This window comes from Knufia obscura (genome assembly GCF_036327395.1).
Source record: "Knufia obscura strain CCFEE 5817 isolate CBS 148926 chromosome Unknown scaffold_1, whole genome shotgun sequence".
Lineage (NCBI taxonomy): Eukaryota > Fungi > Ascomycota > Eurotiomycetes > Chaetothyriales > Trichomeriaceae > Knufia > Knufia obscura.
The window spans coordinates 4326925-4352049 of record NW_027042687.1 but is presented as its reverse complement, the minus strand read 5'-3'; the positions used below and the strand labels follow the sequence as shown (position 1 = coordinate 4352049).

The window sequence follows — 25125 nt, the reverse complement described above, 5'->3', positions numbered from 1 at the left end:
TCTTCTACTTCAAACGCGGGCAAGCTTCGCTGCAATTTGTTTGTTTACAACATCGAGCCAGGTGCTCGATAAAGTCTCACCGCATCTACCAACCAAAGCCATAATCCATATCTACTTGATCGACTCTAGTCTCTACCTGAAACCCAGCTGCTTGTATGTTGCCTTGAGGCGCCCCGTCTGGCAGCTGAAAATTGCGTTCCTTGACAGACATAAATGGCTACGGCAGTGACATAAGTCAGGTAGACCGAGTGCTGTGTGTAATGCGCAGTTGCGTAAACATCGTGAGCTTCAGCGCGCGAGTCCTCGAGATCGATGCGTTCTCACAGTACTCCTATAACACTACTTGACTTCAATTTTCCCAAGTTTCACTACCAGCCTTCGTATTCGCACGACCCTGTCCTTCAACTGCCGGGTTCGTAGCATAGCCTGTCGGTGAAGCCCAGTTGTGCGTGGAAGGCGGGGATTGCTGCCCCTCATGCCTGCCGTTCTCGGAGTTCTTTCCCACAATTTCTCACGCGATATTGCCATCGTGTCCAGTGTGGTTCCCAAACATTTTGGTTATACATATGCTATATTACACAAATCAGTAACCACAAATAAGCAGGAGCTTAAACAGTTCCATTCACGGTTTGATGGTGTAGTTGGTTATCACGTAAGCTCAATTTCATCCATCTTGACATGAAAATGTCTAACAAACCTCAGGTCTGCTTAACACAAGCTCATCGAGCATCTGTCATACGCAGAAGGTCTCCGGTTCAAGTCCGGGTCGAATCATTATTCTTTTTGCACGTTGTTAGAGCAATTTCTGTTGAGAAATGGTTGAGATATGCTCGATTCATGTTTTTGCTCGACAGGGGGTCATAACCTGTTGTGCGGAGCGAAAATTGCACCGAGGCCACGAGGCTAGCCCGGAGAAGAGCGTCACATACCCTAAGCCATGGTTTACGATCTCTTGCCCTTCCTCGTTCATTCTTGTTCATACTATGAATATTGCGAATATTCTTTTGCTGCCGCTCGTCAGAAGGAACTCCAAAGTCGATGGCTCTTGAGTCTTCCTTCTTGCCTAGTATTCCTCTCATTACAAATAAGGATTCTTCCGCTCCAAATTTGAGCAGGCCACGGCGACGAATGATTTGTTCGCTCACAGTTGCTCGAGCAGACACGAACTGCTGTCTGATATCCCGTAGGTTTAGAGATAGAAAGCCGAATTTAAGCTTGTCACTGTTCTCACCAATGGTCAAGTTGTTCGATACGACTTGGTAGAGTAACTTATGCAGTCTACTGTACTCGCGCAACATGCTTCGACGACTGTAGCAGCAACAGGTGACAACGGCGAAGTCCGCTCCCTATGCTTGGGCACGATAGGGCCTGTAACCCCAGGCTGATGACCACCACCACCTCATCTACATTGCCTTTGACGAATGTCATAGTCGGTCACATACCCTCTCGTATTGTTCTATGTTGACCTATAGGAACGCCTTCGTGCCAATGTGGCCAACTGCCACATAAGATCCGTGCCGTCAACTTTATTACCGATAACGGCAGCATGAGTAGCACACGTCCGTGTTCAGTAATTTTATACGACGATGTCTTGAGAGCATCAATTTTCCTACATATCACAAATAGCATTGAACTGCCTTGCTGCGGCTATTTGCCATCTTTAGGTAGGTCTACTTCGCACAGTATGCATGCCGATTAGGCACGAAGACATATGCACGTTTGCAGCTGGACTTTCTAGAGCACGGAATGTTGGAAAGGAGCCGAAGAGTATGGTACGAGTGGCAATAGTGGGTTTGGAATTAGGTAAAAGACGTATCGGCTTGCTCTTTGGAGTAACAAGAGGCCTGGTAGAAGAGACAGGTCGCAGTGGGAAGAGGAGAGTGTACAGCATCCGAAGGACCCCAACGGTGGCACGCTTTAGATAAAATGATACACTAGACGTCGAAGGGACACGGGGGTGCCCCAACGTGCTTACGAGAGCCGAGTATTGCTGTATGAGCAGCATCACAGAAACAAAAATGCATGTCGAGGGCCAATTCACCAGCTAGCCAACAGGACTGGACGATGGTACAACAAGAGTCAGGCAAGAGCATAGCTATGTTCATCGTCCCCGAATGTGTCGCTCAGTCCCCGTTCTATCGACGACCAAGCTGCGAGGATCCATAGATCGTTAGAATCGAGTACTCTCCAACATCAGAAGACGTTCGTCTCGCTATCACTTCCGCCGCTTCATATCAGCACTCACTCACTCCGCTGATCACACTCCACAACCAAATCTTCATCCCCTACAAAAACCACCGATAACTCGCATCCGCCGGCCCATTCCTCATCATCTCAGTCGGAATATCCCTCGCCCTGACCTTCTTCCCCTCCCGTCTATCCCTTCGCTTATTATCCCAAATCATAAAAGTCCCCAAACCAAGCGTCAACAAACACCCACACCCCCCAAACGCCGCCGTCGTAATCAACGCAGGGAAGTACTTCGGCGCATCCTCCGGCCGGAAAATATTACTACTCACCACCCCCATCAAATTCGCAACCGGCACACCCACACTCGTGAGCATAACGCGCTGATTCTCATTCGCGATGTTATTGTTGAACCAGGTGTCGAGAATCACGCTGGGTGCGGATGTGCCCCATGTCATCATGAAGCACGCGAAGTAGGCCACGTTGAGTTGGGTTGTAACGTTGACGCACGCGAAGATGATGAAGCCTGTCATTGTGAATGCGAAGCCGAGGGCGACGAAGGGGAAGCGTAGGCGGGTGTAGTCGCTTGTGAAGGCGAGGAGGAGGAGCATGGCTGCGCCGGTGACATTGGGGGCGACGGTGTAGAGGTTTGTTTTTACGGTGGACCAGCCGAAGCGTTTGATTATGGGGGGGAGGTAGAGGGCGACGGATTGGAGGGGGACGCCGAGGGTCATTTCGATGCCTGGGGGATTGTTGTCAGTGATGAAGGGCAGGGCAGTGGAGTATACCTACATAGGATGATCCAGCTGGTGGGGTGTTTGAAGATCTTGACAGCGTCCTTGAAATCGAACTTTTCGTTCACGACGGACGATGAGTCCATTTGCATCCGGTAGAAGGCAAGGCGCTTCTCATCCTCGGTGAGGAATTTGGCTGTGGCGGCGCTGAAGGGGAGGTACCAGTAGGCGAAGATGGCGAAGAGTACTGTTACGCTGCCTTCGATTATGAAGAGGTAGCGCCAGCTTGCGAGGCTTGTGTTGTTGATGTGGAAGACGCCGTAGGAGAGGAGACCGGAGAAGGCGTTGGCGATGTTTGATGCGGCGTAGAAGATTGCTAGGCGGCGGGCGAGTTCTCCTCGGCGGTAGAATGTGGTTTGGTAGTAGATCACGAGGGGGAAGAAGGCGCTGAATGAAGACGAAGACGTTAGGTATAGTGATGGTAGGTTTATTAGAGTGGAAGAATACCTTTCAGCCATGCCAAGGAACCACCGAAGAGCGAAGAGGCCACCAAAGTTCATGGCTGCGACGGTCCTGTGGATGTGTCAGTCGGAGCTCGTTATCGTGAGAAGGTATCCTTACATCAAAGTCATGAAGCCGAATGTAAACATCATGAGTGGCAGCACTCGACTTGGCCCATACTTCTTGCCAGCCATGGCCAAGAACGGAGCAGTCACCACGTAAGGAACGAAGAAGATACTCAGCAAAATGTTGTACTGGTTCGACTTCAGCTTGAGGGTATCCTCCAGGCCTGCTGTCTTCGCATTACCAAGATTGCCTTTGTCGAGGGCATTGCAAAGGTACATGAAGGCCAGCGTAGGCAGGATGCGAATGTCGAACTTCCAGACAAGTCTCTTTTCGGCCTCCTTGTCGATGGAGAAGTTTGCAGAGACCTTGCGGACTTTGCCAGTGACTGGGTCTTCAAGGACGATACCATCTTGTGCTGCTTTGATGGTGGAATCGTTTGTGGCTGAGGTGGTGAGGACTTTGGCGTCCTTCAGTATTTCGGGGTCGGACGATTGAGTGGATGATCTTTTGTCAGCCATGGTGAAGGTTCAGACGCGCCGAAGCCTGCCACCTTCAAAGTTGTGTGGTCTGGGTAGGAAGCAGGAGCAATATAAGAGGGGAGTATGTAGCATTTCGAATATGTGCCTTCGCATGTAACGCTGATCGTTGGTAGCACTAAGACATAACCGAATGTCACATCCCGCTGATCCTTCGGCATGGAAATACCCCAGCCCTCCCACGTTATCTACTGTACGGTAAACGCTGCAACGGCTGAACGCGGCGGACTAGAAGAGATAAAGCTGCTTTTGGAGGACGCCGTCGGCTGGCTTAGGTGGTAATTGAGACGATGCAGAAGCTGGAGTAGACTCAGCGCTATCTTATCACGAGCTTGACATAGCTCATTGGAGGATGACATGCTACTGTTGAGAAGCTCAAGATAAGGCAGACCAAGTTGCGGCTCAGATAAGCTGTCGGTAGCGGGGAAGTCCTGGTGCTAAACGATGGCCCCGGATTAACGTTAAACCCTCTATTGCCGCCAAGCTTTGCACCTGGGTAGTAGGGTTGTACTTGTGAACGGCTTGGCAACCATTGAAGGTGACCAAGCCAATAATCTCGGTAGGCGATGGAAGCTACCGCACTGGTAGATTTCTAAGCAGTACATCCCCCGTCGTAGCGAGGAATGGTAATAGACGCAGTCGACGTCTCGCAATGAACACCTTTGAAGTTATTGGGGCCACTTGGTGTACGAGACGTTTATCAAGGCTGCGGCGGACTTCCTCATATGCAAAGGCTTAACAGCTCTTCACATGCGAAGTTGTAGCTGATGTGAACAATAGAGGCAGGGGCAGACTTGATGTTCTCGGGCTATAGATTGGAGATGTGAATAGAATAGTGAAGCAGTGCATTTCAATCGTTCTCTAAATGCTACCCGCCTTCAGCATCATTTCTAAGCCTGGCATGCTCCACACTCCGGTTCCAGTCTAGGAACCTATACAGGTAAATGAACTCGATGGCAGTTACTATACCCATCCCGATCGCAACACCAGTCCACAGACCCCAAAGTTCCCAACCTAGGCCAAAAGCAGTGCCAAAACTTATTGGCAGAGCAATGACATAGTAGCAAAACAATTGAACATAGCCGCCAAATTCCTGTTCGCCTAGACCTCTCAGAATTCCATTGCAGTTGGCTGCTAAAGCATCGAATAATTGGAACGCCGCACAAAGAGGCAGGATATCTGACACGATCTGGATGACTTCTGGATTGGAGGTAAATAGACGTGGGAGATGTTCCTTCAGGGCGCTGAGAAGTGTGAGATTCATGATGCCGATCAGAACAGCTGCTGTAAATGTGACTCGTGTGCTTACCCTCGCGGCATCGGCTAGGGTCGCTCCAATCAAGTTCGCAACTCGTGTGCTGCCGGCGATGCTGAGTGGAAAAGGGATCTGGTACGTAATAGCCGTAAGTGTCGAGATCACACTCTGCGCCGCCAGTGCAGTAGTACCAAAGAAGGATGCAGCAAATGTCAGTACTTCGAAGGCAACCATTTCCGCTTCCACCATGACCACACCGGGAAGTGCTAGCTTGATCATGGGCAGCCAATTTGCAAGCGCTTTTCGGGTGAAACCATTCCAACAGGACATACCAGACTTACTGAAGAATCTCACGTAGATGAACAGTCCGAGAGCAAGCAGGTTATCAGTAATGGCAACAGCAAGCGGCGCCCCCTTGAAGCCCATGTTCAGATGCCAGACAAAGAGCCAATGCATGAAAGCATTGAAAGGTGCGCAAAATAGCAGAACGTACAAGCTGGCCGAGAATAGACCTTGTGCTTGCACGTACCGTTTTCCTGCTTCGAAAGCTGCATAGCCTGGCGCGCCTGCCAAGACGATCTTGAGGTACATTCCTGCCAGATGAGCTATCTCCCGCTCCGGCACAATGGCCATAAGGATCTTGTCGGCTGAAAGCCATATTATCCCGATTGGAAGTGTGAGTAGCCATAGGAAATATATCATGCGCTGCATTTGCAGGCCGACCAGTTTCTTACGACCAGATCCATATGCTTGAGCACACAGCGTATCGAGACTTGTGGCGAGACCTTGGTAAATGGCATATCCAGTGATGTTAGCTGACATACTTGCAAGGCTGACCGCACCAAGTTCAGCTGTGCCAATATGACCAACCGTGAATATCGAGGCGACTGTGAGGGAGTATTGTAGCAAGAAGGTGATCATCAACGGCAATGAGTACTTCGCAACGACCTTGGCCTCTCGCTGCCAGGTGGTGTGTATCTTGTGTGCGGCAACCGCTTCGTCCCATTTCTGGGATATTTGCTTTGGGTCGTCCTGGCCACCGTAGGGAAGGCTTGGGTCTGCTCCTAGGAGAGGTGATGATTCACTTGCGCGGCGGCCGTCCTGGTCGGCGGCAAATGGTATGCCAAACTTAGACCTCTTGCCATCGGGGTGCTTTGGTGGAATGATCTGGTTGTCCCGAAGCAGGCTGCGCTCTTCTTCCAGGGCGCGTTGTCGCTCTTCTTTTGTGACTTTGTCCCGATTGCCTCGTGAATAGAATATGCCCCTGTTCCCCGCGCCGGCGAAGCTAGGTCTGCGATACGAGCCAACAAAGCCATGGTTTGGGGCTGACGTTGATGGCCTCAACGTGGAGGTTTCGGAATCGCTCTCGTCGGATTCCGTCTCAAGAGCTCCATCGTCGGAACACTCTTCTATATCACGAGCTAGTGAAGCCTCTGCCAATTCAGACGTATTCGGAAGGGACTGGGCCAGGGTTCGGGACGTGGTACGACGGATGGTGGAAGAGGCTGTTTCGATGGCGCGGGCTGGAGTGGGCATATTGGCAGCTCAGAGGTCTGGGTGTACCCGTGAAGTTGAACGGAAGCAAGGTCAATCATCAGCTCAACGTTTGCAAGTACATGTGTCGTTAATCTGTTGTTTTTGGCAAGTCCGTATGCTGTATACTAAGAGTACTAGTACACTGAGACGTGGTTGCGAGAGTGGTCAAGGTTGTCCAACAGCATTAGAATCGAGTCAGAGCACAGCAGAAAGCTCACCTTTAGCAATGGCATTGCACACCAACGATCATCGCATCGTATTTTATGAATGGAAGCAAACCTTCGCAGCCAAAGCTACGCTTATCTCCTGCTGGTGCCTCTCGCTTGGGTTGTCCCTATTAGGGTACCCTAGCCGATAATTCGGAAGATCTTCTCGGCGAGCTCGGGTAAGCTGCCTACCTTCACTAATTGTCGAAGCCAAGACATCGACCTCGGAATGGACATATTCTGCATATTAGAGACTCACACATCGTTAGTGAAGTCGGCATATGGTGCTACAACAGTATTGAGCTTGTGTAGGCCTCGAATAACCTTAGCACCCCACGGTCGTTCTAGCTCATGACTGTTCGCTTCGTATCACTTGAGCAATAATCCAGTGTCTGGCAGAACTGGTTACCATCAGAGTATTGAGCGGGCCAGCACTTCTGCTCTCCCGTCTTCTCGGTTGGATAGCTCGCGTGAACTTTGTCTCTGACCAGTCGACCAAAGACATGGCTGGGTTGGCTCCAGCTCCGCAGACTCGGGTGGGGGACGAGGAGGACTATCATTTCTTCTACAACCCATTTAGAAAGGCTATCATTGTCAACGAGTAAGTCAACTGCCACTCGAATACGCTCGATAGGGGATACAGGAAGATATCAGAAAATGAGCTAAACCATTGATTCAACCAGGACCGACGCACCAACAAATGCACTGAAGCTATTCTTAACCCAGCCGTTCTACGCACCACTATTATTTCCAAACACATCCTCAGACGCGCGAGACCACGCAGCAAATGAGAGGACATACCTCTCTTACCTCCGTTTAGCCGTCTACCTAGCAATCGTTTCAGTCGCCATCTTCATCAATTTCCACTTGAAGCATCAACCCACTGCTTTGGAGGAGAACATATCTCACCCTCTCGGAATCATTTTCTGGCTCCTTGCACTGGCATGTCTCGCGGCTGGCTTTGCAAACTACATTAGGACTGTGGCAAAGTATGCGAGAAAGGCAGCACTCGTCCAAAGTGGTCTGAAGACCCAGGTCGTGTTTGGAGTTGTGGCTTGTGCCATTATTGCTGCATGTGGAGTGTTCCTCACTGCCGAGGCACAGCGGCAAAACAGGACAGATGATACGGCGAGTGCCCGGGGTGATGTGCCTATCGTACCTGGCAATCATGCTGTTGCTGGTGCTGGTTCAACTCAATCTGTCCGGGAGGAGATATTGAGGTTGCTAGCAGATGTGGGTGGTCATGGAGCGTCAGGCCCAGAGATGGTTGGATTGTCACTACAGATCTGACACACTTCCGAGCATCTGTAGATATCATTACAGTAATCGTCCCTGTGGACGCCCTTCCGACTCTTTTGTCTTTCACTTGAGACCTGCTCGTGATTCGCTCAATAGGCGACAACACCCCTGCCGTGCAAAGTTCACTAGCGTAACGATCTGCAAGTCCGGGGCGGACCAGACCAGAAAATTATCTTCCCACCGATCCCTGCGCAACCCGAGGGGCAGGCGTGGTCTCTTCGTACCTTCCAGCTCTTCTCACTTCTACATTGCTCAAAAGCTTTTACTCACCCATCGTCGCTCCTTCAAAGCCTAAAACACCACCATCACAATGTCGACAACACAAACCCAAACCCAAACAATCACCGCCGAAAACGTCACAAGCCTCTTCCCCGAAGTACACACCCGCCTCATCGGCGCAGACCTGCCTCCAACCCACACCACATCCACCAGCAATGGCACCACCCAGAATGACAGCATAAACGACGAGCTCGCCGGCTACGACACTGAACAAATCCGCCTAATGGACGAAGTCTGCATAGTCCTCGACGCCTCCGACAACGCAATCGGCACAGCCTCGAAAAAAGACTGCCACCTTATGTCCAATATAAACAAGGGCTTGTTACACCGCGCATTTAGCACATTCCTCTTCCACCCCAAAACCCATAAGCTGTTACTTCAACAACGCGCAACAGAGAAGATCACATTCCCTGATATGTGGACGAATACATGCTGTTCGCATCCGCTTGCGCACCCGTCTGAGACGGGGTTGGGCGATCTAATCAGCAATGTCGAGGGCGCGAAACGAGCCGCGATACGAAAGTTAGACCATGAGCTGGGCATACCGGCGAAATACGTCCCGATTGAGAAATTCGACTACCTGACACGGATACACTACCTTGCGCCTAGTGATGGGAAGTGGGGCGAGCATGAGATCGACTACATACTGTTTATTGAGGCCGATCCGGAGCTAGATGTGAATGTAAACGAGGTCAAGGACGTGAGGTGGGTGAGTCTAGATGAGTTGAAGCAGATGTTTCATGATGTGGAAACGCAGTCGGGGAAGGATCAAGATCTGAAGTACACGCCGTGGTTCAAGCTGATATGTGAGAGCATGCTGTATAAATGGTGGGAGGCGCTTGAGAAGGGAGATCTGGCCAAGTTCACGGGTGAAGAGCAGATTAGGAGGATGTAGCGTGCGTATGGACGTTACCCGAGGACAAAACATTTCACCTCAGCATATTCATTGTCGTTGCGTTCTTAGCAGACTCAAGAACAGCTGATACAGTAGTTTCGGATGGAGCACAATATCACAGATAAACTATATTCAACCCTCGCCAATCGAACAAACGCCTGTCAGTCTCTCGTTCTCGCCACGCTTCGGAACCCGAGTAACTGACTGATTATCGAATGAAGCCTCTGACACACAGTTGGTCCTAGTCAGTTAGTCATCCTCGCCGTCACATCCAAGAAGATCTTCTACCATCCCATTTCTCCCAGTCTTTGTCCAATCTACTCCCCCAGATCGCTCTTCTCTTGTAAGGACACGCAGTGGCCCGTCATCTTCCACTTTTTCGCTACAAGACCAAATCTGTATGCTCGAAACAGAAAGAGCTCACAAGGAACCAGCCCACAGCAGGATAGAGACTGGTAGAAGAGTGGAAATTGGATCACCGCTGTCAGGCCAGCTTCAGCTTGTTTTGAAGACGGAGGAGCCGGGGCTGTCTACGTGCACGACTTCGCGGAAGACCACGAGGAGAACCTCGTTGGCAGGTCGTCGATGCAGCGCGCGTCATTGCGGCCGTCTGATAGTTAAGAAAAACGGACCCAATGCTCGTGCTGAGCTGTGAGTGATGGATACTGAAGTACTTAGTTCTGGTGCATGTGGTGATTGAGCTGCTGTGGTACCAGATATTCACTGGGTACTATTGGCATCTGAGAGTCTTTGCGCAAGGGTGCAGAACGCGCGAAGAGAATCTGCACGAGAGTCGGCGAGGCCGACAGCGACGTGCACTCCATGTACACAACGTATGCGAATGACTTGATAGAACTGGGTGTAAGTTAAGTAGTGAACATCCACCGCGCATCAACGAGACTGTATAATGAGTGGGGCATCTTGCATCAGCAGCTTTGTTCAAGGTCGATTGTATTGAGAGCATAACTCTTATGCTCCAATTCTGCTGTCACAAACAACAGTTGTACGCACATTGTCTATACGATCCCTCGGCCTCACCATAACCAAATCCTAACTCCATATTCGCCGTACGTCGCCTCGTCGCAAATTCATAAGCATGCCTTGGGGGAATCCGCTATGAATGATCGCCTCAACCCCATGTATCGTATTCTGTACATCGGCTTTCCAATGTTCGGAAGCTCCGTATAATCACCGCCGCTCATCATAAGCTAACATTGCCATCCTCCTCATCTTCCAGGTTCGCGGGAACATAATCGCTCTCCGACTCAGTTTCGGTTGTCGGCAATGGCTGCTCCTCCCCTTCTGGTTCCTCCACAAACCACTTCGCTGCCTCCTCAGGCTGATTCTCATAGTCCCCACTTTCAATGTCCTTCAGAATCCTCCCGAAGTAATACTTCAAGGTCCTTAGACCGCGCAAGTAACCACGATCAATGTCCTGCGGGTTATGTGGTGGTGCCTTCGCGCCTTCCGGTATGGGGTCCTCTGAAGTGACGCAATTGGCAAAATCTACAAGTTTGATCTCGATTGGTTGTGGCCACACTTTGTCTTCAGCCTTCTTCTGCTTCACTAGGTCGATCCCATTCTTCTCCGCCTCGGTGTACTCTCTGCTCTTCTCAGGCTCAGCATCATAGTACATCAGTAGAGAGCTGGCATAGAACCGATATCCAGGTAGTCTTCTCACCATACTTTCCAGCTTGCCCAATTTGTGTAGGATAGCAGGGATGTGCTTCGCAACACTGTCATAGTTCGTTCCGTCAAAGAGAAACCTAGTCAAAGCTTTGCGGAACGGTTTGCCAGCGCGGAGTCGTCGCCCAAAGTACTTGTCCTCGTAATGAGCTTCTTGGTGGACACGGTCCCACGATTGCATGCCACAGATGCGTACACCAAGTTGCTGAGAAGTTGTGTCGGCACACTTCTCTCGCTGCGAAGCGACTTTCTTCTCTGTGGCGTCAATGCCGTACTGGCGTGTGCCCATTTTGAGATCGAGCACGCATGGCCGACCCATGCCTGCTGTAAGATCTTCGAGAAGAATGAAAAACGCGTTTCTTTGGCCTGGTGTAACGCTCTGTGCTTCTTTGGGGTTAACGGGGAAAACGTCCTCGGCGAGCTGGTCGGTCGTACTGTCTTCGCTTGCATCGCTTGGATCTCTTATCGATACTCTTTTCTGGTTACCGCCTACACTTTCATCCACGGTTGCAGAATATGTGCCATTCCCATTCGTAGGTTGCTGCTCGGGCGGCTGAGGAGCTGCATTGTTTTGGTCTTCGTCCATAGCGAATACCTCAGGGTCCCGCATCCCGCTGAGAGCTTCGTCTTCGAAATACTCGAGGTCGACCTTCTCAGAACCAGTAACTGATTTCCGTCGTCTTCGTAGGCCCATACCAGAATGACGCCTTCGAAGCCCTGATCTGCTACCTTCTGGAAGTGGCTCTGTTTCAGCACTGTCAGTGGTGTGAACTCTACTCAGACCATTGCCGTAGTCTTTAGCTGAAGACGAGTATTTCGGTGTAAGTCCTGAAGAGAGATCAAGAAGTGCATTCTTTTCATCTTTCTGTTCATCAAGCTCTGGTGCAACCTGCTCTATGGCATGGTATGTCGAGCGTCGAGGTTGATCTTCGGGTTGTATTTGCATGTCGCTGAAGGTACTCATCGAGAGATTTGCTCGTCTTTTCCCTTCGGGCTCCTTGCGAGAAGGGTACGAGTTTGAATTCGCGGTTGATGCGTGCGCATGACTATGTCGATTGTGCCGGTGCACAACGTTTATGTTCGGCATGCCGCCAAAGACCTCTTTCAAGACCTTGGCCTTGAGCTGGTCATTGATTGAGGATATGCCCCATGGATAGCTTCCTGTGTGACCCGGCATGCCAGGTCGCGACAAGCCGTTAGTTGATTGTTGGAGAGGACTTGGTCCAGGATCCGCTTTGCCGTAATTGAAGCTTCGTTGGCGGAAATGGGTGGGGTCTGCACTCTTCGGTCGCTGTGGGAGACCAAAGTACTCGCTCTGCAGAAGATGTCGATTCTGGTCAAGCAGAACTTGGGGTATTGAGTCGGTCTGCTGAGAATGACTGACAATTCGTGGCTGCGATTGACTGTTGCTTTTTTGCTCCTCTTCTCTGTGACCATTTGCCATCTTTTGTACTTTGTCCTCAGCGGTTTTGTCATCCTTGTGATTCTCAACTGCACCATTTTCTTCTGCGCCTGTAATCCCTTGAGACTGCTTCGGCTTTTTCGAAAAGGTGACATTGAGCACACCAATATACCTTGGCATGAATTTGAGCATATCAGGGTGTAGCTGTTCAACGCGCTCGTAGAACTCATTCTCTCTGTTGTTCAATTGCTTGCACACAGCTCTTCTTGAGAAGCGAAAGATAGTCGAGTGACCGCCAACTTGATGCTTATACGGAGCAAGGGTCACTGCTGTCTTTGGTTTGGCTACGGTACCATTCCGTGCTCGATCTCTTTTTGAAAGTGCTTCTTTCTTAGCCATCGGAGCTGATATTGCGTCATCGGTCTGACTTGTATCTGCAAGGTCATCACTGGACCCAAGTTCTGATTCTGATGGTAACGAAGGTCTCTTAGCCTTTTCATCGATTGGGGGCATACGTGGTGTTTGTGCGTCATCCTCAACTTCTTCCTCTTCCAGTATTTCTTCCCTCTCGGCTGCCTTGAGAGTACCATGGAAAACTTTCTTCTCGTATTTCGACTCGACAGAAATGTCGATGTGCTCATCTCGTGGTTCGACTTTTTCCTCGACTAGAACTTCTTCTGCTGCACCAGGGTGTAACGAATCAGTACTCGGTCTTGATTGAGGTTTTCCGGCAGCGTCTTCAGGGTAGTCGAACCCTTCAATCTCATCAGCTGAAGGGCCCTCGTGAGGGTAGTAGACAGCAGCAGATATGTGCTCCTCGTCCTCATCGTGAGCAGATGGTTTTGGTTCGTCGATCTCCAGGTGCGGCTCCTGAGATAGCGGCACACCTGGTGTGGAGGCTTTACTCCGAAAAACATTAGGTCTGCTCTCTGAATGAGCCCTAATCTCCTGTAGAAGAGCTGATGGGATAGAAGACCGTGGAGTATTCTCGTACTGTGCTAAAGTGTCCTCATATCGAGGGAGTGCATCTGGAGAATAGTCTTCTGGCTCTTCAGTTGGGGTTATCAAGCCTGAAGAACTCCCCGTAACAGACGATGGCTTCGCAAAGTAGTCTGAACTCGAACCCAACCTGAAAGACGGGGAAGCAGGACTATCAGGGCCACCGCGGGAAGTGGATATATCGACCTTGCGTTCAGTATCTTGGCTGCGATCTATCTTTCGACTAACATCTGAGCGCGCATCGAATATGCCCATCATATGACTGGCTTTCCGACTGCGAACCTGGCCAGTGGTCTCGGGCTTCTTCACCGTGGCCTCGATGCTTTTCTCTAACTGTGTCCTGCCTCGACTGACGCTGCGCTCGGATTTCCTGCCTTGCTGCATGGCCTCCTTCATGGCACCCGCCCGGTCGATCGAAAGGTCAAGGGGATGATCATCGTCAATAATGGCGGAGGTGGACTCTCTGCCTGCATGTTCAGTATTGTTCGCGCCATTCTCTTGCTCTTGCTGTTGCTTCATAGCTCGTGGAACACTGATATGATACTTCTCTACCCATGTATGGCCCGTGGACTGTATTCTGCGTATCCCACCAGTTTGACCGCCTAGGCCAGGCCTCGACCGTGACTGTGCTTGAGAAGGAGGGTGTGATGGAGTAGGTCTTCTGGCGGAAGGTGAAGGAAGCGGCGACGTATATTCCTCTGATGATAATGAAAATTGTGCTTCTGGGATTTTCTTGAGACTGCTCCGTGAAAGTGGTGCTTGTATCGTGCTGGGAGCTCCCGGTGTTCTGGTGGCAGTCACGGTCTGAGGTGCGCCTTCCTGCGGGTTGCCCACCGTGGCTTCCCTCGACGCAGGATACTGCTTTAGCTGAGTCCTTCCATCGTGATCAATACCGACGTTGACTGGTTCCGTAGATAAGGGAGACACAGGTCCACTACTAGCCCTCTGCAGACTGTGTGACGGCCTAGTGTTATTGTACTTTTGCTTCCATTCTGATGAGTCGTTGGACGGGCTCAGCTTTGTAAAGTTTTGAGGCTGACACTGCGACTTGACAGAAGAATCTGAAACTTGAGAATTCGCAGTAGCGGTAGCGGTAGCGGGTTCATGCTGTGCGTTGTTAGCCCTAGGCTCATGGCGCAAGCTCTGCGCGGGCGTAGATCCGGAAGGGCGATTCATCAACGGGATTGAGCATGCCAGCAGCGGAAAGACAAGAGAGGCAGGGGTGAGTTGGCACGCCCTCTATATGCACAATCGGATTGGATGGTTTCTGTTTGGATCAACGCAAAAGCATCAGCCAAAGAAGCAAGCACGTCGTGTACTAGTTCTCGCAATGGAATGGCGGTCAGGCACCAAGTCGTATGTCCCAAGATAGTTTGAATAAGGACCCTTGTGGTCTGTACACTTCCGAGACTCTTGTATTATCCGAAAGGTTCGTAAATTTCCTTTCTGATTTTACGAGTATGATAGATGGAAGGAATGTGTGTAAGATGGCAGCGGCGAACAGCGCAGCTAACGATACTGCGGAGACTGGACCAATCACCTTCCCCAAATCTCCATCTTTTGGGGCCTCAACGTCACCGACGAAGGGCTTTATCAAAGCCTGCACCTGCTTCCCAGCTCTCGATGGGACACTAGCTATTCCACCAATCAGCGTAGAATTTCAGCGGCATTCTCTGCCAGACACCTGAAACTGGCACTTTCCGGCTTCCGTCTCTCGGGACGGGTAACAGCGTAGCGGCGAGGCGGGTATTCCATATGAATATTTTAACAACCATTCAATTCCCTCCTGATGCCCTCGTTGTCCTTCTCTTGGGCATAGTTTCATCCTTCTGGGTTCGAACAATGACAGGAAATAGTGGTCAGTGCGGTGATGATAGTTTCGCTTGTCCACCCTGTCGCTTTGATGGTTGCCAATCCCTGACCCGAACATGAGCACGTGTCTCCATCTGCCGAATCGTGTGCAACGGTAGGAAATTCTTCGAGATCGGCAGGGGTCGGAAGAGGCGACTTCGGCGAAGCCTGGTTCTTCTAGAGCATTTGCCTTCCTACCGGATGCGTCAAGAATCGCATACAGCGTGAGCACGTGCGGTGAGGAGGATGCATACTTGGGTCACCTGGGTGGCATTGCTTCTATTGACTACAGGCTCGATCCTGACCCCTTTGGCCTCGTCCTGCTTCATCTCGACGTCCGCCCTAGAGCTCGACAATCTCCGACCATCAGCCAAGGTTGTGGCAACATTGTGGTGTGTGCTGCCACCGTAGGTGTGAACAGGTTCCAGCAGTTGCTAAGATTCCCATCGGATGGCCCCCTCACAGTCAGAAAGGGAAAGAATACCCCCAGTCGCTTCCGTGCATCGGTCTATCTGATATCAAGGTCGTTGTCACGCTAGGTATCTGTACAAGAGCACATAGAGCCCATGAAGTTTGACATACTCCTATCTCCACGATTAGCTCATCAGCTGCGATGCAAGCAGCTTCCCAGTTTCACAGGATGTCGCGGGGGGAAGTCAGTGCTGTGGAGGATCTGGTACGCACGCATTGCTTGTCCTCTGGCGATACCTCGAACCTTGATTGTTGGTAGGCCGTCAGTCTTCATCATTTGTAGCTTTCAGTTAACCCTGTACTGGCTTGGCATTGCACTATTTCTAAGCTTCGCCATCAACAAGCTCAAGTTGATCATAGTAGGTTCGTGATCGAACTTCTTATGCTTTGAGTATACGATCCATCGCACCAAGTTAAAGGCTTGTTCTAAGAATTTACGAAACTACGCTTACGAAAGGGTATCATATCGATGTGCTAGCCTCCTATCTCAGAAATCGTCCTCCGCAATGTCTCAGGAGGGCCTCGGCTCTGTCCATCATGTTCTCTGCTAGAGGTGCAACGTGCCACTGAATAAACTCTGCAACTTCGCGCTGCCTCGGAATCACGCTCCACAGCCCAAACCCGACTCCGATAACACACAAGCATATCTCATTGAGTAGTCTGGAGCTTCGCCAGCCTAGCTCGCCTCTGAGCGAACGTCAAGCAAAGATCACCCTGGATGTCTAGCGCCGGCGGGTCCACGGACGAGCTTGACGTCCGCGGCGTGATGGCGGAGCGATCACTCTCTGTACTCCTGGTGGACGCTGGACTTAGTTGGTACCCCACATCAGCGGCGGACATCAAGGAGCATCCTGGTGGTGAAGACGTTTGTGGATCTCTTGGCGTGAAGGTATGCGGCTGTGAAAGGACATCCTGAGATACAACCGTGGACACTGGCTGTTGTCCAGCTGACGCTGACGCTGACGCTGACGCTGACGCTGACGCTGACGCTGACGCTGACGCTGATTGCAGACGTCGAGGTTTGGGAGCTACTGGGGGCCTCTTGGGTGTAGACGACGTGGTCCGCACCGGGTTGTACGAGTCTGACAGCGAGGTAATGCCATGATTCATGCTATGGATCACAGGCTCTGTCACTGATCGATCTGTAACGGTCGGTCTGGGCGGTTTCGGCGGTGCCCTTGCGGGCAATGGAGGTGGCAAGGGTTTGTGCACAGCAAGAGGAATGTTGGGATGCGGCGACCCAGCTGAAGCCCTCGAAGCAAGCCTGGATGGCGATGATGCAGTCAAGGGTCCCGCAGAGGGTCTGGCTGATGGTGGCGGCGGGAAGGAGCAGTCCGGAGGGGTCCAGCCACCACGGGTGATGGCAGAACCCTGAGTTGTGCTTCGGAGCGATGAAGGTCGTTCGTTCAGCTCTATACCTCCGAGGGAGGGCATGGAGCCTTGCTGAACAAAATATACGTCTTGTCGTGCCCTCGCTGGGGGCGGCGGACGCTCTTCCTCCTCGTTGGAAGAGCTTGTTTGCTGTTGTGTATCAGGTCGCCAACGACTGTTTGAGCTGATCTGTCTCTCATTGGCAAGAGAGCCGGGGAATTGGCGGGCCCCAGCACTTTCAGAAGCTGTGGCTTGACCCTGCTGCCGTGGTCCATTGCCCTTGTCGGAGGAATACAGATTTCTGGCATGGACAACCATCCTATTGAAAATACCGAACTTCCCTGCCGCGTCATTGATGGTCCGATTAGCACCGTTCAGCTTGGTGTTCTTGACTGGTATCGACGTGGCGATCTGGGTCACGTCGCTAGCTGTGCTAAGAGCATCGGTGACATTCCGTCGTGACTTCTCGATGTCTCTGAGCAAGCTCTCATTCTCGAGTCGCTCTGTCTCATTCGCGTATGCGTGTAAAGATGTACGGAGGGTCTCCAGCGCTTCGTTCAGTGTTCGATACATGGCTGTCAGGATCTGCACGTGAGCTTGGACTGCGTCGGATTCTTCGGTGGCCGACTGAAGCTCGTGCTTGTTTTTGCTCATCCTGTCTTCAAGGTCTTTGATGTCACTGTCGATATCTTGCAATGCTCGAGACTTTGCCCGCGTATCTTGATCAATGGACGTCCTCAATGCGTGCATGCGACCTTCGAAGTTCTGGACTAGGACTGCATTCTGTCTTGCGAAGCTTCGAAGTAAAGCGTCGTTCGGCAAGGAAGCACCTGAATCAGAGATGTACTGTACGAAGGTATTGCCTTCATATCTGTCACCTTGGTGGACATTCGACCCAGGAGCAGCAAAGGTATCGCCATAACTGCTGGGTCCTGTAGGTGAAGGGTAAGTTCTGCCAACAGCCTGGCCGCCGGTGGTGATGAGTTCTGACTGCATGCTCGTTTACACTCTGAATGGAGATATCATCTACTACCTGGTCAGCACTGATAGGTTTTCGCACTAGCAAAAGTCGAAGAAGGCGCTGGTGGGCAACAGCGATTGTTCTAGCCCATAAGAGGCTGGAGAAGATGTCTCGTGTGTCGACACTGGGGGTCTCTCGGGCTCGCTATATACTGCGACATGTAAGGTAGATGGGTCGCAAGGCGCGTGCGCTCGAGGCGTAATTGGTTCCTGAAGGCGGGGTCGAGGCACTTTAGACAGGCACAGCTGGGACGATTGCCAAGCATTTTGTCAGTATATCGAGACCTATGTTTGCTCTCAGGCTGGATGTCAATAGCTGCGATTCGCTAGGGCCTAGGTTCGCGCCCGGACATCTACAAACTCAAATGTGGGCACGGCATGCTACATGAACACAGCCCAACGAGAATTCCAAGACTGACTGCATCAACCTTTCCTTCAAGCAGTTTAGTGCGGCCCGATGCATAATCGGTAAAGTACCTGCTCGTGGTTAGAGGCTGGGCCTTTTGCAGAAGCACATGACGAGCTGTAAGGAATTGATCGTCTGACAGGCCTTATCGAACAACAGTGAAATTGGCGACCGAGAACAGTTTCACTCGGACAAGGCCTTCTTGCTTTGAGTTATGTTCAACTATGGAGGTACCCCGGGACGTTGGCCCCATGTTATCTGCTTCCTGTCAGTTCGGCTAAAATCCCCGGGTCGACGCATCACTATCGCGTGGGTGGCTGTACGGCCACGTTTTTGTGGAAGGGCCATTGCTTTGTGCCCGATAGTTTGCCTCAAAGCTGTTTTCGAGTGTCTCTCGCAGTCCTTTCGATATGGCAGCCTGGGTAGTCGGCCGCTGGCCCCCAGGGAGACTGCTCGATAACCTCATTGAAGCATCGATCAATTGAGGCATGAAGTTCAATGATGACAAATGGCGAGGTGTGAGTGATATTGAAAGCGTCTTCTTTCTGCTAGCATAAATTTAGTCGAGAATTTGTTATGAGAGAGTCCGTCGTAAAAGGGCGGTGGTCGCGCAACTTGCCCGATTGGAGCGTTCGCAGATCGCAAGTGGTGTAGCAAGCCCACCGTGCTACGGTCGCGCATTTCGACATATCAGGCAGGTTCCGCCCCTTGGGACTTGATAGCAGGGAAGTAGATACTTTTGGTACATTGTACATCATTATCAAATCTACGGTCGTCATGCTGGAACATTTGCTGGAAAAAGGCGATACAGGCTTGCTCAAAACGAACAGCTTCCCAAGAACCCCCGAAAACACCCTCCCCTGCCCCTCAGAACGTGAATTGCATCAGACCCGGGTTGAGCACCAGCGGCATCAAGCAATGGAAGACAATCAGGATAGCCAAAGGAAAAATACTGGTAAATCCAGTTATTTGCCAGGCATAAGGAACAAGTTGACCGACGGGGCCCAGTCCGGAGAGAACCATCATCAAGGCTGTGCATCCGATACAGAACATGAAGGTGAACTTGAACTTCCTCAGGATGGTGGGGATCTCCTTGAAGAAGGACGTCGTCGTGGCTTCTTTGGCGGTCGCACCCCAGCTCATGTCGATGCTGCACAAATGGCAGACAATGGCCTGAGAGACGTGCATCGAGACACCGCCAAGAAATGTGGTCAGCAGCAACAGCCACTTGAAATTCTCGATCAATGAGCTAGCGAGACCACGGCTTTCGGTCCTGTATCGAATGACGGCTAGCGCGACCGTTCCGAGTGCTTGGAAGACGACAATGATACCGAAGTAAATTTTGAAGGAGTCGACATAGTACTGGTCGAGGTGTCCATTGAACCACCCAATCAAGAAATAGTTGGCGAGAGTGAGGGGCCATGCTGCACCGAGCGCAAAGTACGTGCCGACGTAACTGAGGATGGTGAGTTTTCCCATCAGGGTCATGTTGGATCGAATGAATCGGCGGAAGAGAGGAGTGAATGGACCCCGAGTGAGCCAGTATCGGAAGGGGTTGAAGAGCAGTTCCGAGCATCCGTACTGCAACATGTTAGTAACCTGTGATGGTGAAAGGGTGAGAACCCAAACTTACAGCATATTTCTCCCAGCGAGCAAGTTCATCGTAGACGGTAAGCGAAACGCCTTCCTTGAAGCCATCATCGAAGACAGTACTGAACCGTAGCGTGTAACCAAGAGACTGTAGCCGAAGTGCCATATCAAAGTCTTCGCTGACAGTGTTCTCAGCCCAGTATTTCTCGACACCATCGAGCTCATACGAGACGTCTTGAACAGCAGACCATCGAAGGACCGCATTATGTCCGACGAAGGGGGCGACGTCTCCGTTCGAGACACCAAATCGAATAGCTGTGTACACCAAATTGGTGAAGAAAGTGATGCCTTGCTCGAAGAATGAGGTGGTGACGTTCATGACACCAGAAGAGAACTGGATAATGGCGACTGATGGAGACTGTTCCATCTCACTGACGGCGTCGAGGAAGCAGTCTTCCGGAACTCGAGTATCGGAGTCAATGATCAGGATGTAGTCACCAATTCGGAGATCGCCCTCAGCCCAAGTTCGACCCTCGTCCTCTTCCAGAATCTGAGCAAGAGATTGCTGGTACAGAGCGTCTTCGTCATCCTGGTTCCAGGAGTCTTCTCGGTGGACGTCCCTCATGAGATCTTCGATCCGAGCGCTGACGTTCATAGCATAGTTCATGTTAGACGCTTTCTTGAATTTACCTGCTCGGACGAAGACGTTCTTGCCCTCGGCGTCACCCTTCGGCTGGTGCTTTGGCCTGGCGACCCACCCAATCTCATTATCCTCGTAGTAGGTGCGTCGGGCCTCAATCTCTTCCTGGGGAAGAAGCTGCATACCATCATCATTGACAAAGATGTTTGCTGATCCACCCTGCAACTCGTAGGTCGAAATAGCTTTCTTAATTGAAACAATGGTGGGTTGAATGACAGCCTGAAGACCTTCCTTATATACAGGACACTGAATGGTGACATGCGGGAGCGGCGCGCAGATCCGCTTCGGTGCGATGCCACTGAATGACTTGGAATTCATTGTCGTCTGCTTGACAGGTCCGATGATTTGAGCGACTCCGCTGACGAGAGACTGGAAGAAGAACCATCCAATCCACATTTGTAGAGGAGTACAGACCAACAGTGCTAGTCGCAAATAGTTCTTGTCGATTTTGCACTCGATAGCAAGACGGCGCCAACCAATGCTTAGGGTGAAGACGACAAGGACACCTGCCAAACCTACCAAAAAGGCTTGGTAAAGCATTGTTGGTCTTGGCTTCTCTGCTGCGCGCTCCTCATCTGAGATATCGTCAGGTGAGACTTCCTTCGTGTCAACTACTGTTGGTGTCTGGGGCTCGCTGTAGTTGAGTTTGTCCTTCTCGAAGATTTCCTCAAGATCTTGCTTTGAGTCCTCTAGTGTCCAGAGCATCTCAACGAGATGACTTTCGATCCTCTCAACCCGTCTGATAATATCAGATGGATCGTCCTGAGGTTGAAGTCAGCTACGTTCTTCGCGAGTAGGGTCACGAAGTCTTACCTCCCAGACAATTAGCATTCCAACATCTTTGATGAAAGCGGCGTAGTGGTGCTTTTTGCATCGCGACAAACCCGCGATGTTAGGTAGCACTTGTAGCTGAAGGCCGTTGCTGAACGGGACGAATGGCAGATTGTACTCCTTGAGGAATGTTTGGATGACAGCGGTCTTGACAGTCATCGCGACCTGCTTTGGTTAGCCGGGGGTCATATCCTGAAATGACACCCATCATACCTTGATGTTTAGCTTCCTGATCTCATCAAAGAAGCCAAATACTTGTTGTTGCAGTTCCGGAGGCTGGCATACAAAATCGTTCTTGGCTCTCTTAAGTACCACACCTTCAGCGGGATTGCCATCACTCCATAGCTTTTCGATTTGACGTTGCCGCAGATACTGGATCATCACCTCACATTTTACCGCTGTGGTGGTCGAAAGTACAACACTGGACTCGATGGAGGCTCGGGACGACAGGGCGGACGCTGATCGTAGGTTGCCGTAAGGACCGGCAGCCGAGCCTGGCCTTGTTGCAGAGGGTGTGCCATGTTTTGGGATGGAGGCGATGGAAGACGGTAAGCCCATGGGCGCCATCTTGAAACTGTCCTTTGATGCTTCTGTCTGTCGTGTTCTGCCTCGATTTCGACGTGACGCCTAAGCAGTGATTAGTTATTGTAGGTCGAGAGGGCGAATTCTATGTATAACGAGCGACTAAATGAGCGAATGACTGTAAACGAATGACTGTGAACGAATGTATGACCCTTCAACCCTTCACCTGGCACGCAGTATTTTGGTACTGTTAGATCGTGCAGATGGATGGAAAGAGAAGATGTTGGGTAGAAGGCATTTTCAGTACCGAGGGTATGGACCGATTGCCACATGGTCTCGCCCAACGGTGCTCATGATTCCAGCCATATCTCGACCGTATAGGGGGTCCCAAACTGGCTGAAGAGCACCGAGGCGTTGGCAAACCTTGTTAGCCATTTGAGTCAGTGTGGAGCTGGTTGTTGCAGCAGCGGTTCGAGCAAAGTTGCCTGTGCTTCAACTACCGCAGAGTCGCCGTGGTCCTTCTCGATGTTGTGGTCTCCGTAGCGGACGCTGGGCAGAGGTAAAAAGCTTCTGAGGTAGCGTCAGCCATATTGGGAAGCGCAGATGGCACTAACGCTCGACGATGCCATGTCAGGTAGTGTAAAGCATTCTGAGTCTTGAACTCCACCGATATGGAACTACTGAAATTAGATCGAGCTTTATTTGACGACAACTCAAAGAGCATGGAGAAAGTAGCCAAAGTGTTGATGTCTGTAGTCCAGATGGCACTCCTACATAGACGTTGTAACTACTAAGTCGCCAGACTTCTGCTTTGGTACAGAGCTATCAGCATGTCGAAGGTTCTCCAAAGGAAGGGAGCATGTGGGCAAACTGACAAGCCAACCATCGTCGTGCTGGCCAAGCTCGGAAAGCTCAAGACAATTTCGTCCCTCGGAGGTTGTTGAGGGTAGTGAGATCTCTGCAGATGACGCCTTGGTTTACCTTTTGGGCTGTGCCGTGTCTGAGACCTGCACGTGCCAGGTAAAAAGCATCGCGCGATGAAATGCTTGACCAGCATCCTGCAAGATACAACTCGTCTGGACAAAGCCCATCGAAGCTCCGCCTGGCAAATTATGATGCCGGAGCAGCTGTAGAGTAACAGAAGTGCGGCCAAGATTATGGGCGTGGTGAGATAAGAGCATGCGAAAAGGCACAGCGAGAGTAGAGAGAGATCATGTTGTCAGGCCAAGACACTAGCCCCTGCCATTGATACAAGGTTTAGCGCATGGACGTGAAACCTCGGTCGGTCAATCCATAGCTGGCCGCCATGGAAAAGGGAGATCTCCGTGTTTTCGGCATCACTGACCGGAGGCCTTTGGTCGTCGATCATTTCTTCTGCATCAGGTCGAGGTCAGGTGAGGTGTACAATAATAATTCGAGCCACAAAGACTTGGCGAGAGCTTAACAATGGCATCAACCCTGCTAACAGAGTACCTCCTCTATCATCGTCTGCAGAAGGCAGAACTCAGCGCTGTTTGAGCGACAGCAACGTCAGTCACAGCCATTGGCCTTAGCCTGGAAGTAGTACCTCCCAGCGTTCTGTTTGGGTGGTTCTGGCTTCTGCAGCGGCAAGTTGTCGGTTGCCGAACGGTATGGAGTAGTGTCTTTATGTCGCAAACCTTGAGATTGAACCAACAGCATCTTGACCCACCTCCTGGCTCGTCCATAACTATTGAATATTCTGATCCATGCTGATCGCGACGGCTACCAATTTCTAAGTATTCGTCAAGGTGTAGCAGTTGGCAGGTATACACGCCCAAGCATAAACAGAAACTTCGTAACATACGTGAAGGTGCATACTCACAAGGATCTTCCTGGCCAAGAAGTTTCATGTCGACATCTGCAAGGTACCATCTGGTGCAGCGAAGATCATCGTCCCGAATGGAGTCGAAAGAGATCGAGCTGTGCATAAGTGGCGTACGAGGTCCAACTTTGCTTCTGTTAAAGGCTAGCGCAGCCTGTTTTCCCGCGAAAGCCAACTGAAAATAATCTCTCCTTAAGAGCAGTTTCTCAAATCTGCCAATCAAGCAGAGTTGTGGCTGTCGGATCTACATTCTTTTGACGTGTATTCTTTTCATGTTTAGTTATGCGTGCACGTGCTACTCAATCTTGCAAGGTTGATTGCGTCTTTGGTGTCTAGCTGCGTTGTGTGGATTGTTTGAGCATACAGTACCGAACGTGTTTTAACCCCTCCGCGGCTTTGATGTCACTCATGCCTACATTCAGTACGAGCAATCTGAGGGCCTTGTCAGAATCAAGTCGAGCAACTAGGGTGCCCCAGCAATTCCTCCCATAACCTAAACACACAGCTGGCAACAAGTTTGCCAAAACAAGGCCCGAACCACGCATCATGGTTTAGCATTTATGGCATACAAACACTCCATCACTGGCCATGGCATAGTCTTCTAGGAAGTTATCTCCTACTCTATCTCCACAATTATCTGGCTTCGGACGCCACCCCTTTACAATCTGCTCGGTTCACCACCACGTCTTAATTGTCTCCTCTTTGACATCTAACGCTCGAAGACTGGTCCTGCTTGACTACCCATGACATATGTACAGCATCCACATCTGAAGTACTGGGACGGAGTCGCCCTAAGACATATTGAAAGTCTCTGATCGCAATGTTGAGGGGACCCATAGCTAGATTCACGGTTCTAGCCAAAGCAGGACAGGTCTGGTTCGGAAGAAGGAGACGTTCACCGACCCGAACACAGGTCGAAGCCACAAAGCTATACCGCCC

At 51.0% G+C, this 25125-nt stretch overlaps 7 protein-coding genes and 1 non-coding gene across 8 annotated transcripts; 3 read left to right on the top strand and 5 right to left on the bottom strand.

Moving 5' to 3' along the window:
• Window positions 1-626: 626 nt before the first annotated feature.
• On the top strand, window positions 627-774 carry PMZ80_001645. Its single transcript has one exon. It is a non-coding gene; the product is annotated as a tRNA-Ile (tRNA).
• A 1511-nt stretch (window positions 775-2285) lies between these two features.
• On the bottom strand, window positions 2286-4006 carry PMZ80_001644 (uncharacterized protein; the record flags this gene model as incomplete). The annotated part of the gene is made up of 3 exons (XM_064870087.1): window positions 2286-2929; window positions 2980-3494; window positions 3543-4006. 3 exons carry the CDS (start codon window positions 4004-4006, stop codon window positions 2286-2288), a joined length of 1623 nt encoding a protein of 540 aa, XP_064735584.1.
• Window positions 4007-4892: 886 nt separating this feature from the next.
• On the bottom strand, window positions 4893-6815 carry PMZ80_001643 (uncharacterized protein; the record flags this gene model as incomplete). The annotated part of the gene is made up of 1 exon (XM_064870086.1): window positions 4893-6815. One exon carries the CDS (start codon window positions 6813-6815, stop codon window positions 4893-4895), a length of 1923 nt encoding a protein of 640 aa, XP_064735583.1.
• A 709-nt stretch (window positions 6816-7524) lies between these two features.
• On the top strand, window positions 7525-8311 carry PMZ80_001642 (uncharacterized protein; the record flags this gene model as incomplete). Its single annotated transcript, XM_064870085.1, has 2 exons — window positions 7525-7622; window positions 7705-8311. The coding sequence occupies 2 exons, from the start codon at window positions 7525-7527 to the stop codon at window positions 8309-8311; spliced, it is 705 nt and encodes a 234-aa protein (XP_064735582.1).
• A 319-nt stretch (window positions 8312-8630) lies between these two features.
• On the top strand, window positions 8631-9494 carry IDI1 (isopentenyl-diphosphate delta-isomerase idi1; the record flags this gene model as incomplete). The annotated part of the gene is made up of 1 exon (XM_064870084.1): window positions 8631-9494. One exon carries the CDS (start codon window positions 8631-8633, stop codon window positions 9492-9494), a length of 864 nt encoding a protein of 287 aa, XP_064735581.1.
• A 1201-nt stretch (window positions 9495-10695) lies between these two features.
• On the bottom strand, window positions 10696-15761 carry KCS1 (inositol polyphosphate kinase kcs1; the record flags this gene model as incomplete). The annotated part of the gene is made up of 2 exons (XM_064870083.1): window positions 10696-14688; window positions 15687-15761. The coding sequence occupies 2 exons, from the start codon at window positions 15759-15761 to the stop codon at window positions 10696-10698; spliced, it is 4068 nt and encodes a 1355-aa protein (XP_064735580.1).
• Window positions 15762-16551: 790 nt separating this feature from the next.
• Window positions 16552-18270, bottom strand: PMZ80_001639 (uncharacterized protein; the record flags this gene model as incomplete). Its single annotated transcript, XM_064870082.1, has 1 exon — window positions 16552-18270. One exon carries the CDS (start codon window positions 18268-18270, stop codon window positions 16552-16554), a length of 1719 nt encoding a protein of 572 aa, XP_064735579.1.
• A 1297-nt stretch (window positions 18271-19567) lies between these two features.
• Window positions 19568-22388, bottom strand: PMZ80_001638 (uncharacterized protein; the record flags this gene model as incomplete). Its single annotated transcript, XM_064870081.1, has 4 exons — window positions 19568-20281; window positions 20334-21752; window positions 21804-21986; window positions 22035-22388. 4 exons carry the CDS (start codon window positions 22386-22388, stop codon window positions 19568-19570), a joined length of 2670 nt encoding a protein of 889 aa, XP_064735578.1.
• Between the last annotated feature and the right edge of the window lie 2737 nt (window positions 22389-25125).